This window comes from Anguilla rostrata, chromosome 4 (assembly GCF_018555375.3).
Source record: "Anguilla rostrata isolate EN2019 chromosome 4, ASM1855537v3, whole genome shotgun sequence".
Classification (NCBI taxonomy): domain Eukaryota; kingdom Metazoa; phylum Chordata; class Actinopteri; order Anguilliformes; family Anguillidae; genus Anguilla; species Anguilla rostrata.
This window is the reverse complement of record NC_057936.1, coordinates 5,700,290-5,719,969: the sequence shown is the minus strand read 5'-3', so window position 1 is coordinate 5,719,969 and position 19,680 is coordinate 5,700,290. Positions and strand designations below refer to the sequence as shown.

General features: G+C 45.2%; 1 protein-coding gene and 1 long non-coding RNA gene across 2 annotated transcripts in view; both read right to left on the bottom strand.

Annotated features, from left to right (window-relative positions):
• hcn2b (hyperpolarization activated cyclic nucleotide-gated potassium channel 2b) overlaps window positions 1-17,145 on the bottom strand; it is a 51,085-nt gene extending 33,940 nt beyond the window's left edge. The window contains exons 1-2 of the mRNA XM_064330243.1: window positions 15,927-17,145; window positions 10,670-11,093 (exon numbers count right to left, since the gene is read on the bottom strand). Coding sequence (XP_064186313.1) covers window positions 10,670-11,093; window positions 15,927-17,092 — 1,590 coding nt within the window. The 5' untranslated portion in view covers window positions 17,093-17,145. The remainder of the gene's footprint in view (window positions 1-10,669; window positions 11,094-15,926) is intronic.
• On the bottom strand, window positions 86-2,371 carry LOC135252307 (uncharacterized). The gene is made up of 2 exons (XR_010329390.1): window positions 2,191-2,371; window positions 86-2,026 (listed from the first exon to the last, which is right to left on the bottom strand). It is a non-coding gene; the product is annotated as an uncharacterized LOC135252307 (long non-coding RNA).
• Window positions 17,146-19,680: the final 2,535 nt, after the last annotated feature.

Genomic DNA, 19,680 nt, shown 5'->3' with positions numbered 1-19,680 from the left:
TTGCGCATACAACATAAACTCTACTGCTATGAAGATGGAAGACGGGAGAAAAAATAAGTACTAGCGGGTTTTTTATTTTAGAAAAGTGAAATCAACTGAGGTTCTATCCATTCTCAAAAAATATATATCACCAAGTACAATGGGGTTTTACAATTCTGGGTTAGGGAACCAACTGATTAGGCTCAGATACTGCAGTTAACTGTAGCAAGCAATTAACACACTTTATGTATCCAGTATTACATCTGATAAGTGAACTACTTAATTTATCGTTGCCTTCTGTGCAGAATGATATGAGCTACTCCTCTTCACAAAAGATGGAGACACTTAAGATCTTAAAAATAACAGATCACCACAAGCCCTTTTTTCCATTTGGGAAGGTTTGTCTACTCACAAATGTTCCATTTCTTAATGCCATTTCAATGTGCAGTCCCTAATTCAATCTGGCTGTAAACCAAACACCTCACTCCACCACAGTCATTACAGGGAAAGCACTAAAGGATTTCACAGCTGCATTTTTATTGATCTAGCGAAGCCAAATGTTGATTTGCGTCATCGATCAATCAATCATATTCGATAAGTTCAAAGTAATACATCGTAGGTATTATAGAACACTGAATGTGTTAAAATGGGAGGGCATCCGTCTAAATCAGGGGTCTAAAACGCCAGACCTGGAGGAGCTGCAATCTCTTTTGGTACTTTTTGCGATTTCTTTTCAATCAAGCAGCCAATTTAGGCCTTGGAAACAAGGTGTGCAGACTTTAGCCAATCACTGATTTAAGTTCAGCACTTAAGTGCCGTAGCGCATCGAAAACCAGCAGGCACAGTGGTCCTCCAGGATATTAGTTTGAGAACCCCGATCTAGACGTTTGTAACTTGAACAGTGATTTTAAATGAATGTAATAAAAATATTAATAATGTTAAAATCATTTAACCAGTGTGCAACAATAAAAATGCACGTTTATGTGGCGAAGACACAGGATTTTGTGATACTATTTATTCACAATGCGGAAAAATATAAACATACGTTTATGTACTAATAGCTGCATAGTATTATGAAATGCTGGTAAGGATGGATCACAAGCTGTTGCTTCTCTTCAGAGTTATTTTGTGTATGACAAATATGGTTTCTTGCTGAATTTGTACTGAATGTAGCAAAACATTACACCATGCTATCTGTGCAAAAAAAAAGAGGAGTGCATCTGTTGCTAACAGATGGTTCTTCTCAGAAGAATTAATGGTTTAAAATATTACGGACTGATAAAATTAAAGAAACACATTGATAATGAAGTTTTTAAAAAAAAAGTAATATATTTGAGAAACTGAAAAGATAGAAGACATGTTTCACTTTGAGAACTGGAAAACATTTGTCTTAAACTACTGATGCGTCTGATGGCTGTAACAAAGACAATTATCAAAATGTAAAGAAATCACGCTCGCTAAGAATAGGCGTATTTTAAGAATTATTATAGTTTATTTGCTATTGGATCAATAATAGTAGATGCTCTCTTAGAATATGTGGGCATATTTTGATTTTAAGTCCCAAGGGTACGCAAGATTTGTTTCCAGGCAATAAATAAAACTAAAACAGTTCGTCGATCCATTTGAAGGCCACAGGAAACGTTTCCCTTTTCTTGCAGAGACGGTAGTGCAGTTGGAGTTCACCGTCGGGGCTGCTGTTCCAGATTCAGCTCGCGGCTTTGTAAATGGACTGCATTTATATAGCGCTTTTATCCAAAGCGCTTTACAATTGATGCCTCTCATTCGCCGGAGCAGGTAGGGATTGGGTGTCCTGCTCAAGGACACTTCGAGACGCCCAGGGCAGGGTTTGAACCGGCAACCCTCCGACTGCCAGACAATCGCTCTTACCTCCTGAGCCATGTTGCCCTAACGCTCCCTTTGTTGTCTGTCAGTTTGTTTTTCTTTACTAGCCTTGCTTAGGGCCTCTTAGGGCCTCTTAGGGCCCCACCCTGAAAAGCAGGATCATGCGGCACCCCGAGGGCTTTAAATGGCGGAAACCGACGTCAATCTATACACCAAAAAAAAAAAAAAAAAAAAAGCTCTCTAATATACAGGAGGGGGAGGATCAGTGTTCTTGCCTTTCATTCCTTAAGGGATAAGGGATAAGGCTACAGACAAGGGAAATGTGATCTTAGAGAACATCCATTCCCCCCCCCCCCCCCCCCCCCCAACCTGAGAGCGCTTCACAGAAGATGCTATGTATCTGAATTCGTGCCTCTGTTTCTTTCCAGCTCAAGCAAGGGCGTCCGATCTTAATCCAAAAAAAGGGTCCGTGTGGGCGCAGGTTTTCTGTTGATTTAGCCCAGGGGTCCTCAATCTTATCCAGACAGGGCCGGTGTGGGTGCAGGCTTTCATGCCAACCAAGCAGTATAACACACCTGATTCTACTAACCAACCACTGGAGTCTTTGCTAAGCACCTTGATTAGTAGAATCAGGTGTGTTATACTGCTTGGTTGGAATGAACGCCTGCACCCACACCGGCCCCTTTCTGGATAAGATTGAGGACCCCTCGCTTTAGCCCAACACTGCGACACCTGATTCTACCGATTAACGAACCGAGGTCTTCAATCGAGACATCGATGAGTACAATCAGGTGGCCAAAACGAAAACCCGCGCCGGCGTCCGACACTTGTCGGATAAGACTGTACGACATCCCTGCGCTAGTGAGACTGATCCAGATGTGCGCGTAAGTATACGGACTCCAGGGGTGGTCCGTAGTTGTTACGGAACTAGTGTCCTCGTTTAGTCAAAGGTGAACAGCAGCCCGGTTTCATGCACACGCAAAGACGTACGAGAGCCACTCTGTTGCGTAGAGTTGATTTGATAATTAAGGGTCACGCTTCACTCAAATTACAACTCCGTAATCAAGAGAATAATAGCTCCATTAAGCAAACTACTGAACACACACAAGTGAGTCATCCGACGGCTTTTTTTTAGTTGGGGCAAAAAAAAAAAAAAACATTTTTTAATTTGATTTCATCAGCGGAGGTGAAAAGCTTGTGATTTGGATGACTTCCCGCTCTGCGATTACCACATTAAATAACCACTCCCAATGAATGAGTTCAATTTCCATAAGCTGACCGTGTGTCACTGCTGTTTTTCTCTGATTGCAGATGAGGCAACCCGCAACTAGTGAAAAGCTCCATAATTTTCTAGCTCAAAGAACTGATTGAGGGAAGAAAAAATAATGTTTTCATCCGCACGCCAGTGCTGATCGCTGTGAATTAACGCACTTCCCGTCGTTCACCACCAGGTCAGTGTTTTAAATGAGAATTTGTTCTCAATCACTTTTACCTGGTTAAATAAAAGCTAAACAAATAAAATAAACCACCGGCGTGCCCGCGTCTGGACGAACTGCAGTCATTTAAACGAGCGCTGCGAGAGTAGCCTACCTCCGTGCTTCCCCCTGCTCGCGACTGCGACCTGCGTAACCGTCACTATAAAACTTCCACTCCAAACGCAGACCTCCGCGTTCATATATTGTCGCCGCGAGGACAGTCGAAGCTCGCGCTCGCTAATCCGCCCCGTATTTTTAATTAGCTCTGACTGTTTTAGAACGGCGCACTCGAGGTAAAAAAGCAAGGCGACGCGCGCTGGGGGTTAAAGCAATTACTGAGATGTGACTGAGGGGAGGGGAGGGCAGGGGAGGGGAGCGGCGCGGGGGCATTGGCTTAGCCTCTGACGTGAGTCTGGGGAGAGTGAAAGTCAATGAAAGGAAGGAATTCAGATTGCAAGCCTTCCGCCACACGGGGACATACAGTAATTCTTCACGGACTGACACTTGTCGGAAGAAACCTCAGTAACCTAATTAGCCTCAGCGGACGAAGCCAGAACTGGCCCTTAAAACAAGCAGCAGTGCAGTGTACTGTCAGAAGAAAACAAGCCCAGGTTAAAACCTAGTATATGGCTGGACCGGCCGACCAATGGTGTAACTCATCACTCAGTCACTCACTCACTCAGTCACAGACATTCATGTTGGTAAGGCTGTTGCAGTCCAGCCAAAAACGAGCAAAAAAGTGCATCTACAGGGGTATAATGGCTTGTCACTGGGCGGTACCCTCAAAGATCCGCCCACAGTACTCATATTATTCTAAGGCACACATGACCCAGTGAGGGAACACTGTACCTTTCATAACAAAAAAAACCCTGTACCGTACCCCAGTGTGGAGCCGAATTCTGTCAGTGGGATTGTGATTTTGCCACCAGCACCGTCACCCAAAAGCCTTCACCTGTAAATGTGCTCTATACAGTTCTGCACCTGCAGAATGAGCTGCGATTTGGGACGTACGTGCTTTCTCTGAAGACACGGCTGAACTGCTGAATGGCCAATGCGCTGTTCTGTTCTCCCCCACTGTAATAGTGGCAGCGGATGAGAGCCTCCTCTCTTTAAATGGGTGAATGAAATGCGATGTAATGGACTGAATGTGCATTTCAGCGCGCAGTGCGGCTCATCTTCTCCTGGAAGGGCGCGGGCAGTGCCCTGCAAGATATGCAGGTCTCGTCGCATTTCATTTGCAGGTAGGCCCGTCCTGAATATCGTTAGGTCCGCACGGCCCTGAATCCTATCTGATGCAATTCGCTGTCTGGCATACTGAGAGAGAGAGAGAGAGAGAGAGAGAGATTGTGTGTGTGTCTGTGTGTGTACGTGCGTGTGTGTATGTGCGTGTGTGTGTGCGAGCGCGAGTGTGAGTGCAGACAAAAGAGAGGTGGGTGTGTGCTGGTTAGAGAGGTGTGTGTGTGTGTGTGTGTCGTGTCGTGTGGCAGTGTGTGTGGCGGCGAGGGTAGGAGAGAGACAGAGAGAATCGTACATCTTGAAAAGGTGTCTGGGGGAGCTGACACAGGTAAATCTCACAGCTGTCCGTTGCGTCCAGTTCAGTGTGTGGCCCTGACCGCACAGTGCTGACTGTCTATCTGCCTATCTGCCGTCCTATCACACCGCACACACGCTTGGCGCCTCAGGCACTGCAGGTAACATTACTCCCACCCCCTGACCCCTGACCTCTGAACTCTGAACCCTCACTCTCCATTTTCAGCTGGGCCCCAGAGCGTGGCCCCGCGGCTCTTTCCTGACGACCCTTCACATCCGATCTCGCTGTCTCTGGCAAACTGGTCCTCCAGGACCTTGTCCCTCCCCCTTAACCACCCCCCACCCCCACCCCCCCCTTAGCCATGTGACAGTGCTCCAGCCCTGCGGCCTCACCCCAAGGGTCCAATCATGAGGCTCTAAATTTAACCGCAGTGGGATTACATCGCATTATCATTATATTTTATGTTCTTATTGGTTTGCGGTTCTTTTTCTGTACAGAGAGAAACATGGGTTATGGACAGCGCCTTCCTGTAATGGTCATGTCACTACTGAGTCCCTTAAAGTGAGATTTTAAAAAAGGGTTGGTCCAATAGTCAGATATCAATGGGATCTACACAGGGCTTTAAAATTGAATTTTTAAAAACATATTGCAGCCATGAAAGTAAAACTTCCAGAACAAGATCAAAAACAACAGCGACAACAAAGCAGGGAAGAGGGCGTGACAGGCACGAACTCCCCTAATTAAATCTCTCGCGGTGAACAACGGGGAAAGAGAAAAAGGGAAAAAGGAAAAAAGGGACAAGGAGCCGAGCGTCGCACGCGGCTCGACCACTTTAATCGGGCAAAATTGACCGTGAGTGATCTCACACATGAGAAACCAACCCGCCAATTTACCGCTGTGGCTTCGTTCGCACGCAAGGCCGCCATTTCTGCCGCTTCCCCTCCGGTCAGGTTCTATTAGAAATCGATGGGGCCGAGAAGACGGAGGGAGAAGGCAAGTTGAGAGAAGGCGGGAGGGAGAAGGCGAGTTGGGAGAAGGCGGGTTGGGAGAAGGCGGGAGGGAGAAGGCGGGAGGGAGAAGGGGAGGAGAGGGGGAGGAGAGGGGGAGAAGCGGGAGGGAGAAGGCGAGTTGGGAGAAGGCGGGAGGGAGAAGGCGAGTAGGGAGAAGGCAAGTTGGGAGAAGGCGGGAGGGAGTGGGCAAGTTGGGAGAAGGCAGGTGGGAGAGGGCGGGAGGGAGAAAGCGAGTTGGAAGAAGGTGGGAGAGAGAGGGTGAGAGGGAGAAGGCGGGTTGGGAGAAGACAGGAGGGAGAAGGTGAGTTGGGAGGGGGGGATGCGGCAGAGAGGGGAGGCTGTATTTGGAGGCCATGTGAATCTCCACCGCCACAGCGCCATCGCTGTGTGGGAATAAAACATGGAGCAGACAAAACACTGTCGTGGCCAGGGGCACCACCAAGGGATTTTAGGACCCCGTGAAAAGATCTCACATTGGGCCCCACCACCCCAGGTCTCCCCCATCCCAGCAAAATTACTTTGAGGGGCTCTCAAAAAAAAAGGTTTAAAAAAAACAACTCTTTTTTGAGGGCCCCAATTAGTCAGGGCCCTTGGAATCATCCTAACTCCCACCTCATACGACGCCATTGGTCAAAGCCCTTATATGACAGCTCGTTCGTTCAATCACTGGGGAACATAAGCTCTTCAGGGGGTGTGGCCCTCAAACGTTTATATTTCATTTCTTTTCATTTTGTAAGAAAAATATTAAACTTTGTTCTGTACAAAAGAAACACTAAGCCAAATAGAGCTTAATGAGCCTGAAGCAATAGCATATGGTCACTGGTATTATTTAACACAATGTTGACCTGAACCATCTTCTCTGAGTGCAACATCTCCATTATTTAAATGTTAACTGACAATTTGTGTTCCACGATGCTTCACAAAAGTGTTCTAAGCAGAAGTATAAGCGCATACAAATCTACAGCTCTGTTATCCTTTTTATATTTGTAATGGTAATGTGTATGACCGCTACCTCCATCCAGTACAAGTCTCCCTCGTAAAATAGATTTTAACCTCAATGGGACAACCTGTGTAAATACAAGGACACATGAGGACAAACACGCAAACAAAATTATGAATGTTAAATGTTGAAATTCACATAATGATTAATGGTTAATATTTTCGTCGTGGATATGCTTCAAACGAGGAAATAAAATGGAATGTATAATATATGTCAACAGAAGTCAGTTCAGTTTTGGTGACTCATCCCCGAGCATCTCTGAGCATACACTGAATAAATATAAGCACATTATTCATATGATTGCTTCAGAATTGCATTTATCAACTACAAAATAAATATTCAAAAACCTTAGAGCTCCAAGGTAAATAAATGCCCCGCTTCTCGTTATCTTAATTAGCACAGGTTTCTTTAGACCACTGCACAGTAAAAGCTTTAATGTTAATTCAGCTCCAACAGTTTATCCACACTGGATACCATGGTACTCAATCAATGTAAAAATGTACTGTACCACAACTGATTTTACACTACTGTAGGTGTTTTGCTTTGTAGAACCAGGTTATAGAGGGTATAAGATTACAAAGAGTAATCCCTCTGTAAAACCTTTTGGTGACCTTTTGATGGCCATTTTGAACAGCACCACCTGTGAGCTAGCAGAAAACCTCTCAACAAGGAGTAGAGACCCCTGGGGAAACCGAACAGCTCATATATGCACTCATATGTAAGCTAAGGCCCCATCATCCTCAGCTATGCCTGGTCAACATGGGTTCTCATCAACTTCAGCTGTGCCAGCTGGGTCATATATCAGAACAGCTCATATATCCACTCATATGTAAGCTAAGGCCCCATCATCCTCAGCTATGCCTGGTCAACACGGGTTCTCATCAACCTCAGCTGTGCCAGCTGGGTCATATATCAGAACAGCTCATATATGCACTCATATGTAAGCTAAGGCCCCATCATCCTCAGCTATGCCTGGTCAACATGGGTACTCATCAACCTCAGCTGTGCCAGCTGGGTCATATATCAGAACAGCTCATATATCCACTCATATGTAAGCTATGGCCCCATCACCCTCAGCCGTGCCTGGTTAACACCATCAGCCTCAGCTGTGCAACCTGGGTGTGTGTACATGTTTGTGATAAACCCAGACGAATCTGCTGACCCCAGGTGAAGTGTTGCTATGTTCAAGGGCATCTTACGGACATATTTATGAGGTTATTAAAGCTGGGGCTGTGTTGTGTCTCACAGTTCTCATAAAAAACCATCTCACAAAAAAATTTCTCATTAAAAAAAAAAAACACTCCCTCTGACCAACCATTTTTGGCAGGTTTGCTGGCATTCACATTTGGATGTAAATGTGTTAAAACAGCCAACCGGGTTTAAGCAAAGCAGTTAAGAAAAAAAGTGGCCTCCTGGTGTTCCTGTCTCTTCCTGCCTCTCTCCCTCTCTCTCTCTCTCTCTCTCTCTCACTTAATGGTGATGCTGCTGAATGCTGGCTGGTCATGTGATAATAATACACCTTCGTCAGTAAATTTCAAAAGGCATCAGCGATGCTTAATTAGGCAGTCAATGATTCGCTCCACTCCATAAGATGCTCAGGTGAAATTAGCCATTTAACAGGTCAAATATGTCATTTCCACACAAACAAATGGGGGTTGTTGTTTGGCCTTATAAGAAAGCCTTTCGAAACTATTTCAGTGGAAGTATTTTGCTTAATAATTAAGTATCGTGGCTGATGAACTTTTGAGATTCTACCAAAATGTGGGAAACAACTAGGTATCTGCAGCAGAACCAGCACCATCTATCACAAGGGGTCTAACAATGTTCAATGATGAAACATCTGGGGCGACTGAATTCTCTTGGGATTTATGTGACAACAGAGCTTTGGTGCGTATCGCTGACAGAGCGTGTAGATAGCTATGGAATCCATTGGGATTACTACAAGGCAAAGAATTAAAATCAGTGGAGGCTTAGGCTAACAGAAGACAAAGGCTAAGGATCCAACTGGCTAGTGGACACACGACGGGTCAATCGGATAGCGCTGTGAACCAACTGCGTGACGTAAGCGGCTGTAGCTTTCAGCTGACAAAAGGTGAGAACTGACGGCAGAACCTTCGAGCATCGGCATGGACGCGAAGAGCCAATCAGAGCTGTACGAGCCTTCTAATCCACAATGACGATAAACAATATTCTCTGCACAGTAAAATGTCCTGCGTTAATTCAACTCTAACAGAGTGCGTACAAGTTCATCTGGGACTATACGTACTCTGTAAGAGTTGATTTAACACTGAAAATTTACACTGAGCAACAACAAATGGACAGAACAGCAAATGATTCATTAGTAAGACTTAATGTGCAGTTGTCCATATTGAAACTGACTCCCTTGGACAGAATAAATGATGAAATGCACTTCTCTGTTTGCATTTGCATTTGTATTTGCATTTACAAGCTGGCTAAGATAGAGCTGAAAAAAAAGGACATTTGCTTTTTTGCCTTCGGGAGAATGCGTTCATGCACGGCTCTCTGAGCAAACTGCTGAAGCATTAAAATATGGGACATATCCACAGGAAGGTGCATTATGGGATATTCTAAGAGCACTGCCTTTTAACTCGCTCACAGGGTAGCACCGGAGCTGGATTTCTCATACACTTCCGTTGAGATTAACTCTTGACAGCATGCCATGGTTAATGTTAGGCTTAAGCAACGATGCTGTGTGCATATTAAATAAATGTGTTATTATCTCTTTTATTTATTTTATTTCTTATACCTCTTGTAATCTCGGCGCATTGAGAAAGAGGGTTCCTACCCTCACTTGTCACCGGGAATCTTAAATGAAGGTTGAATGAACTGACGACAGCATTATGATTAAACAGCCCCATCGATGGAATATGTCCAAATTCATTCATTCAGAGCACCCATCTCCACATACTGTGTCTTTGACCTGGACTCTACCCAACTTTTTCAACCAGCAGGGCAAATCCTACCATCCTGCTTACATCTTCCAATTGGTCGAAAAAGTTTCCACCAACCTGCTTACCTCTTCCTATTGGTGGAAAATGTTCCCACCACACTGCTTACCTCTTCCCATTGGTGGGCAAAGTTTCCACCTCCCTGCTCACCTCTTCCCATTGGTGGGAAATGTTCCCACCACCCTGCTTACCTTTTCCCATTGGTGGGAAAACTTTCCACTGCCCTGCTGACCTCTTCCTATTTCCCACCACCCTGCTTACTGTGCCTCTTCCCAATTGGTGGAAAATGTTTCCACCATCCTGCTCACCTCTTCCCAATTGGTGGAAAATGTTCCCACCGCCCTGCACACCTCTTCCCATTGGTGGAAAATGTTCCCACCACCCTGCTTACTGCACCTCTTCCCAATTGGTGGAAAATGTTCCCACCGCCCTGTACACCTCTTCCCATTGGTGGAAAATGTTCCCACCGCCCTGCACACCTCTTCCAAATTGGTGGAAAATGTTCCCACCGCCCTGCACACCTCTTCCCATTGGTGGAAAATGTTCCCACCACCCTGCTTACTGCACCTCTTCCCAATTGGTGGAAAATGTTCCCACCGCCCTGTACACCTCTTCCCATTGGTGGAAAATGTTCCCACCGCCCTGCTCACCTCTTCCCATTGGTGGAAAATGTTCCCACCGCCCTGCACACCTCTTCCCAAGTGGTGGAAAATGTTCCCACCACCCTGCTTACTGCACCTCTTCCCAATTGGTGGAAAATGTTCCCACCGCCCTGTACACCTCTTCCCATTGGTGGGAAATGTTCCCACCGCCCTGCACACCTCTTCCCAATTGGTGGAATATGTTCCCACCGCCCTGCTTACCTCCTCCCATTGGTGGATGTAGCGGATGAGCCGGGAGAGCCTCAGGAGCCGCAGGAGGCTGAGGATCTTGGTGAAGCGCACAATCCGCAGGGCCCGCGCCGTTTTGTAAACCTCCGAGTCGATGCCCTTCTCCACGATGAGGAAGATGTAATCCACGGGAATGGAGGAGACGAAGTCCACCACGAACCAGGTCTTCAGGTACTTCCTCTTGATCTTCTTGGGGTCGAGGATGATCTCGGTGTTGTCCTCGAAAACGATGCCCGTGCGGAAGTTGAGCACCAGGTCCATGAGGAAGAAGGTGTCCGACACCACGTTGAAGATGATCCAGGGCGCGGTGGTCTCGTCCTTGAAGAAGGTGATGCCCACGGGGATGATGATCAGGTTGCCCACCATGAACATGAGCATCGTGAAATCCCAGTAGAACCTGGGGTGACAAGGAACGAAGGGGAAAGGAAAAGTGAAGGACAATTAGGGGAGTAACCATTTCGCAAATGAGGGTTGTCTGCGTTGGGCCGTGACATATTGGGACATGTCTCTATGAAAAATAAGCAGAGCCGAGAGACAAATCCAGGTGTAATGACAAATCTGTGCTTATCTGTGTAATAAAGACACACTGCAGTATAACATGATGCTTCTAGGTGTGTCCTATGCATTGTCACAAGACATCCTTGTATGCATAAATTTAGACCTGGCCTGTTTTATTATGGTATGCAGTCCATGGTGTATTATTTAATCTACAACTTTGATTATTGATCTCTCATTGCATAGCCTAACTCTCCTCCACATTATTCACACAAAATCGGACCTGTATAGTCCAATTTCCTGTTGGGTTTGTTAATATTACTGTGATTACTATTGTGATAAGTTTCCAATTTCTATGCTGGGCATTTTGTCGGAGGCTTCACGCTGAAAATCGCCAGGAGCACTCCTGCATACAGCAAAAGACGCTGACCGCGCGCAATCCTTATGACATTTGAAAAGTACACTTCTACTGTCTCGTTTCTACTGTCGCCAGTAACAATACACCCCGCTACGAGCAAAAACAATGTAGTCACAACCTGCCAATACCCTCGATTTCAAGCGCGCCGGACACGCCTGCACATAAGCAGGACCGCACGGTTGTCTGTAAGATAGGAATACAGCCAGAAAAAACGCCGTTCAGATGAGTCAGAGATCACGCGTTATCTTCCTCTGTATCTGCAAGGTCAAAACAAGGGCACTGAAACGACTGGAGAGACATATGAAACCGGAGACGCCTTGCGAATTGATTCTCACCGGGCAACAAGGAATGAAATAATCGGGGGGACAAAACAAGACCCTGACAAGACACCAAATATTTGTGACCTCCAGGGAATAGCAAACCAAATTTAACCGTATTAGGGGGAGTGTGGAACTCTCTATCCCTTTATAAAAGGGCGGTGTACACGACACATTACAAGCATATATTGTTATTTTGAGGGTATAATGCATACGTGATGCAACGAGAATAAAGTTATCCAGGGTATTTTACAATGTTAGTGCGAGAGTGAGGGTGGAGTAACTCAGCACAACATGCTAAAAGGAGAACTTATAACGAATAATGAATTTAACCGTTAGTCTAAATTTTAAATGTGCATCGCAATACACGCGCAGGCTGAACGCTACACGTACAGCATCGCTATGCCCAAGGACAGAAAAGTTAAAACAAATCAAACTATCAGTACGATTCAATGCCACTTAAAGAAACTGAGGCGCCTGAGTACATTGCTGAGTCATGTCTCCGTGACTAATGCAACGTGGTCTACGCCTCACTTTTAAGTCCAGACACTCTCGTGAGACGAGGAGGTAAATTCGATGCCCAGTTTCGAACAGCACTGTGTAAACACGAGTTGTCCTCTCCAGTTTGTTTATAAGAGAAAGGGTCATATCGCCTTTTTTTCTTTTGGTGTAAGGTGAAGTCTCAGAATTCATTGTATATATTTCAAAGATGTAGGCTAATCATCCCCCTTCCATGAGTTTAAATTTTTTATTGTTTTTCGATCGCACGAGTTGAAAATTGATAAATCAGTAAAGATAATAACCAGCCCTGACTGGCTTTCTGTTTTTCAGAAGGGCCCTAGGGCACCTTGGATTTATGCGCCGCTTTCCAAGCAAATTCAAATTAGTTTGATGTATTTCGCTGAAATGGATTTCCAGTGAAAGTAGCCTAGAGTCAGCGCGAGCGGTTCAGTTGCTCTGGTAGCCTACTTTGAGGAAAGCTCTCGCGTGACTCCTCCGAAGAGTAGGCTAGGCTACATAGTCCTACAACACGTCTTTGTCATTAAACTGTCTGTACGCCATATAATGCAACACTGACGGCGTATTTACTACATCTCGGTGACATTTACTGCGTCGTGTGGAATTTATTTAGCCGGCGGTACGACGTCAAGAAGTGTGCGAATTATCAGACGCTCGAATTAACGGCATACATATAGCCAATGTGCCTATGCTTTATGTGGAATTCATAACCATTGAAGTGACATGACAAATAATCAGAAACCCGATATATCTACTCGAACTCCGGCGATGCCAGAGGCACAAGTACATTAAGCCACGTGTATGCCCTCCATTATTGATGGGACATTAGCAATGCACTTATATTTGATTTTTAAACTATGTAACAACGATAGATGTAAATGGACCACTGGGTTCTGGTGAACGTGTTAGTCTCAATAGCAGAGATACGGTATAGGGTGTAAAGGAATTGTGTGTTTTGTGATGTAGGCTAGTGGGTGCTGTCTATGGTGCTGAAGCCAAACTAACCGTCACATTTTCTAAAAAAATTTGATTCAACCAAAAACCGGGACCGCACAAACTGGCGTTCTCTAATTACTAGAAGGTTCCAGTTTTATAAAATTTTCAAGTAACTTTTCCCATTCAGCAACTTAGCTTAAATACATCGATCCTGAACAGCATTCGTAGCTTTGAAACAGAAAAGGTCCACGTTTGATGTTTATTACGGTTTAAAGTCGCTGTCTTACAGCATCAAATCATACCGGGGTGATTTTATGGTCTTACTTTATTTCAATAATGACGTTTTTGTTCGGTGTATTCAATTTAATGTTCTCTGTGCATTGTTGGCAGGTATGGGGTTTGTTGCTACTTACGAGGTTGTTGTTGTTGTTGTTGTTGTTGTTAATTAAAAAAAATTATAATAATACATTATTTTGTATTGTATTTTATTAGTGGTAGTAGTGGTAGAAGTAGGAGCAAACAGCAGTGAATCTGACCCTCTCATTAATTATTAAGTTAAATAATATTTAGTATAGAGGGGGCTGAGAAATAGTAACTCAAAATCTAAAAATTGTAGTGGTTTGTTTTAAATGCACTCAGATTCATTCATTAAACCATTTACATGCAGGATGAACAGACCTGTCAGACAGCCCGATGTGATTATTGGCAATGTTTCCGCTATAAAACAGCAAGGCGTGAAGTGATTCCCTACAACCCCTATAACCTCGAGGAACACAGGAACGGACATCATAATAACCACAGCGCTTGCAGAGCCGAGTAATCTGTTCAACTGTCCATTCGTCCTCACACATTCGTTGAGCAAGCGTTTAATTATACAACCCAGAGTAACAAATAATAAACTAGAGCTTCAAAAAAATATATCCTTTCAAACACTTGGGGAAAGTGAACGACATAGCTGTGGCGACATAGCTCAGTGGGCGACATAGCTCAGGAGGTAAGACCGATTGTCTGGCAGTCGGAGGGTTGCCGGTTCAAACCCCGCCCTGGGCATGTCGAAGTGTTCTTGAGCAAGACACCTAACCCCTAACTGCTCTGGCGAATGAGAGGCATCAATTGTAAAGCGCTTTGGATAAAAGCGCTATATAAATTTACCATTTACCATGAACATTGAGTAATCTAGTGAGGAGGCTATCCTGGGCGTAAAGCTATATATGGTCGTAAAACAGTAGGCCAATACAAACTAAAACTATTCAGTCGCGTTGTGCAAAAACTGTGAAAGCAATATAAGGCGAATAAGGAAATGGAACTATAAGCAACAAGACTTATTTTTGAGAGATTTATTAGAACAAATCCGTCTCTGAAACACGATGTTGGCAGGCTATTTGCACGTTTGCGCTTCAAGGTGACATTATGGAAGTGTGTGCCAACGATAGCCCACCGAGGTAGGCTGCTTCCAAAAAAAAAAAAAAGCAAACAGCAACTACAGGGAAACACATCAACGCGCACCTGCACTGATGAAAAGAGCACCGTGACAGGGAAAGCCCAGAACATCTTGTTTGCATATTACAATAAAGAGCGTGTTGATGAGGCACCAATAATCAAATGTCTGTCCCTTCTGATCTAAAAAAAGGTTTTCGATCAGCCGCGTGGCAGTTATTTTAAGCTCGCACCCTTCATCTGTAAAGTAGTTAACTGCTAATATACTTTTCCCTCAGTGGCATTACTTAAGATAGTTTGGCCCAGGGACAATACGTTCCTATTTTATTCACCCAAACATGTGCCCCAACGGTTTGTAGACTTTTGGCCTACCATGAGAAACTCAGAGAAAACGCTGCACATACACTGGTGATGGATCGTGATATTGTCTAGTTTACAGTACGCGTACAATTACGGAGTGATTTATGTTTCTGATATATTTTCCTTCACTGAGTTTTTACACTGAGACGGTTGAATTTGAAACCGAAAGTGTGGAACTGTTTTACGCACGAGGCCTCAAATCGTAACGTTGAAACTATTGCAGGCCCACGTTGACAACTTAATAATAAATTGTCTGCCTAATTAGCCACTGATATATCGTATCCAGAAATGGTAAAACCATTCCTAAGATTTTGCTATTTTTCCCGAGACAATGAGTGTTGTGCCGATACAGAATTAAGTCGTTACGATTCCATAATCAAGCATAAAACAGGTTAATAAATAATCAATAAAGACTACAGAACATCTGACATTTGTATCATATATAGGGCTATGTATATGTCAACAGCTGTGATGGATTCTAAATAATCGAATTCACATCGTAAATGGAAAGAATCCTCAGACAACTGCTATGCCCCTGGGAGTCACAACATATTACTGCATACTAAACATCACAAAAATGACCTAGGAGGGCACGCAGTGCAACGCGTAAATGATCCAGACTCAGCCTGACAGATCGCCTGCTCAACACTCCCAATGTATAGTCTCTGAAGCGTCTGCACATGTTGATTCTATGGGTCAAATGGTGTTCGTTGCATGCGGTTGACAAAACAGTTAAATGAACCCTTACCTGAAATCACTATACGGGTGGATAATCCAATTTCCAGCCGATTTAACTCGCTCTTGTTCCTTTTCCACCGCCTTCTGACTCCCAAACATACGCAGCGAGAATTTATTAACTCCGGGCTGTAGCATGGAACTGAATTGCCGTTGCATGAAAGTCTGGTTGTCCCCGGGGTCCAGGTCATCGGGAAAGATCTGTGGCCCATCCTCGGACTTGAGAAACGTGACCGAATTCCTGGACTGTTGGGTCTGGCTCTGGCCCACGCCATGCACAGAAGAAGACGCTTTCCTGCTCGGCGCGTTGGAGAACGAAACCCTGGAGTCCTTTTTCTCGTAGGCACCGGCGGCAGCCGAAGTGGCGCCGATGCTCGCAGTCTCGCCCCCGTGTCCCTGCGTTAGAGAGCCGGCAGGGGTGGTCGATCCGTCCATACTGGCTGTCGTGGAATTACAGGCGCTTCGCCTCTTCCCGTCCTCGATTCCAGCCGCTCCAACGCTCTGCCTTTCCTGTTTAGAGATAATAGAAGACAGGCTCCCCGTGGTGACTGGGTCCCTCCTGCAATCTCCGTTTTTGTTGCATTTCATGCCTGTGACGGTAGCCGTGCTGTTGCTACCCTCACCTGGACTGTTAGCCACGCCGGTCGCCGCTACTCCTGTGACTGCGTCCCCTCCATCGCCTTTGTCGGCGCCGCCAGGTCCAACACCATCACCCTGGCAAGCAGCAGATGTTGTGGCGCCTACAGAAGCAGGAGGTGTAGACCCCTCGCCTTTCAGGAGGCAGAGCTCATTGTTGTTGGAGTTCTTGCTCGCTGTTGACGCGGCTCCCCCTCCTGGCGTAAAATTCTTCATTCTAATACTGCCGCCAGAACCTCCGCCGTCGTTGCTGCCACTGCCACCGGCCCGGCGCGATCTTGGCTGCTGGAATTTGGGCTCCTCGTCGCCGTCTTCCGCTTCGTCCATGACAGAGCTGCTATCCGCTCCGGGCTCTGGACCCGGACCGAGATGGGCGGCGGCGGCAGCAGCAGCGGGAACGAGCGCAAAACAGCCTGTGCTGTTATTCCTACCAGCGCTACCGCTAACCTCGGTCCCAGTCGCGTTGCTATGGCTGCTACGGCTGCGGCTGCCTTTCTTTTTCTTGCTCGCGGCAGACCCGCCAGAAGCCCCTTTTTTGTCCATGACATTGAGATCAAATTCTGGTCCCAATTATCTTGAGAGACAGCAGACAGAGACAGGGAAATAGAGAGAGGGGCATATAACAAGAGAGAAACCATAAACATAAAAACAGGTGACTTAGTGATTTTTAATTTAATTTAATTTAATTCATTTTTCATGCGGTTCTTAGTCAGAAAATCTAGATTGCTCTTCTGAACGGCGTTCTGGTGTCCCAAGGTTAAGCGCACGCGGCACGGTTTTAGTGATGACAGTGGATAGTTCTATTCTTTAAAATGTAATGGCTGTGTGAATACTGGGGGGTAAAATAGGCCTACTAAAATCAGAGACAAAAAATATATTCTGGTGCTGTAACTGAGAAAGTTTCTTGTCATGACAGATCAAATTAAAAATAGCTTTTAAAATGCGATAGAAGCCAGTTACACCGTATGTGTTGAGTATGGAGAACTTTTAGAATTACTGCGCTATTTCCAATAGCTATTTCCTCTGTGGAAATCGAGTTATACATGAATCACGTATAATGGGATTTTGTAGGAAGAAAGCTCTCAATTTTTCTTAAAACGAATTTGCAATTCAATTCAAAAGGTGTTCACAATGCCACAAGTTCAGATACCCCAGTTTCTTGAGGGGCGCGCCTATCAGAACTTTATATGATGGACTAGCGCCCTCTGGGGTACACTCGCATGAATTGCAACAATCGAATATGTCCCAAGGCAACGTGATGCTCGGTTACAACATAAATCAATATTCGTGTCACATAGATGACTTACTGCGCGTTTCTTTTTCTTTTTTTTTTAAATCAAGTGTTTATTTAAGCTTCCTTGCTCCGAAAATATATTGCAAAACAGAGGTTAAACGTGTTTAACATGCAGAGAGGGACGGACTTTTAAAAATGATAAACTGTCATCAGTTCATTGGCACTTGCAGTTTCTGCATGTAACATAATAAAGAGCAGGTTGATGATTATTTTTATTTATTTATTTTAAAAAGTACATTTGGAAAGGTAAGTTTGGGATTTGGAATCTTATTATAACAGCTACATTAGTTTCTACATTTGACCTTTATTGACAGGGGCAAATCACTAACCCATTCACAAAAACATGGAAGCAGTATGTCTAGGGTGGGAGAGGACTACAGTGAACGGTGAGCTGAGATGGGTACAATCTATGCCCAGAATGGATGCAATATCTCTCAACTGACGCACGGCTTTGAGAAAGATGAGTGCCTACTGTTTGACATTACACACGCGAGACAGACAAGCCAGACGGAGTTTGGCCATTGTGAGGTCACAGTCGTTGACTGAGATGTGCAGGCGGTGCCGGGTGGAACGTAAGCGATGATTCCGGTTCTATTCGCTATGCGCTGCTTGACTTACCTTGACGACGGCAGCCAGGGCCAATGACATTGAAAGGTTGCAGGCTCCCGCTGAACAGGGCCGGCCCTGCCAGTCCAGAATGTGGAGGCAGCTAAAGCGGTGCCGCCTCAGGTGTTACCATGGGAACCATGAGCGGCAGACGACTCCTGCCTTTTTCTTTTTTTATTTATTTTTTTTTTAAAGGATGCGGGCAGATTTTAGTAGCCAGAGTAGCCCGGTGAGCCGTCAGACTCAAAAACTCAGCGGCGGCTGGCTGGCTGGCTGGCTGGCACTCCCACTTCCTGGTGTGACACATTTAAGGCACAATTCTCAAGGCTCATTTGCATAAAAGGCAGAGTTCCAGGAAAAAAAAAAATGGAGCTAAAATGAAGTTGGACCGGTGCCCCCCCGTGTGTGGTCTCTCTCTCCGTGAGGGTGAGGATGACTCAGACGGGATGTTATGGAAATATTTGAATCGTCGTCTGGCCCCTTTTTCCGCTCTCTCTCTCTCTCTCTCTCGCTCTCGGTGCCGTAAGGTGACGGGGGCCCCCCGGCAGAACTCGAGACGGCCTCGGTCTCCACGGAAGCACAGGTGTGCCGGCCCGGTGAAAGGGTTCCATCAGAGAGATAACCGGCTCAGGTGAAAGCCGAACGTTCCATCTGCGCCGTACGGAAAATGCCCAAACCCCAGGTAATGGACACGAGACCAGCAGTAGCAGCAGCTGAGTGTATTCAGCTTATCAGGTGAAAGGTGTGCATTTCACGCCAGGCATCTGGAACACCTTTTTGCCTGGCATTATTTATTCATTTATTTATAATTATTTGTTTCATGGGCGTGTCTTTCTTCTCCAATGAAGGCTGCACTAGGCCAGCAACATGTGTTTTTTTAATGTGGATTACGTGTGTGTGCGTGCATGTGTGACGTGCGTGTGTGTGGCACTACCAACACTTCAAGTGTGTTTAACATGAAATAAGTACATACATTTGTCTTACTAAGGGCAATCCAGAATAAAAAAATAAAATGCAAGTATTCTAAGCCTTGTATATATTATGAGTCTTTGCTAAAAACACAGTTACATTCTCTATAAAACTGTATCCAAACAAGCTTCCTCTGCTTCATTATATATTCTTTATCTCTGTACTATTGTACTCTGTACTAGTGCAACTTAAAATGTTTTGTAGTAAGTACAACAAACAGTGCGTGCAGTGTATGAACTCCAGGGCATGATACAGTGGGAAT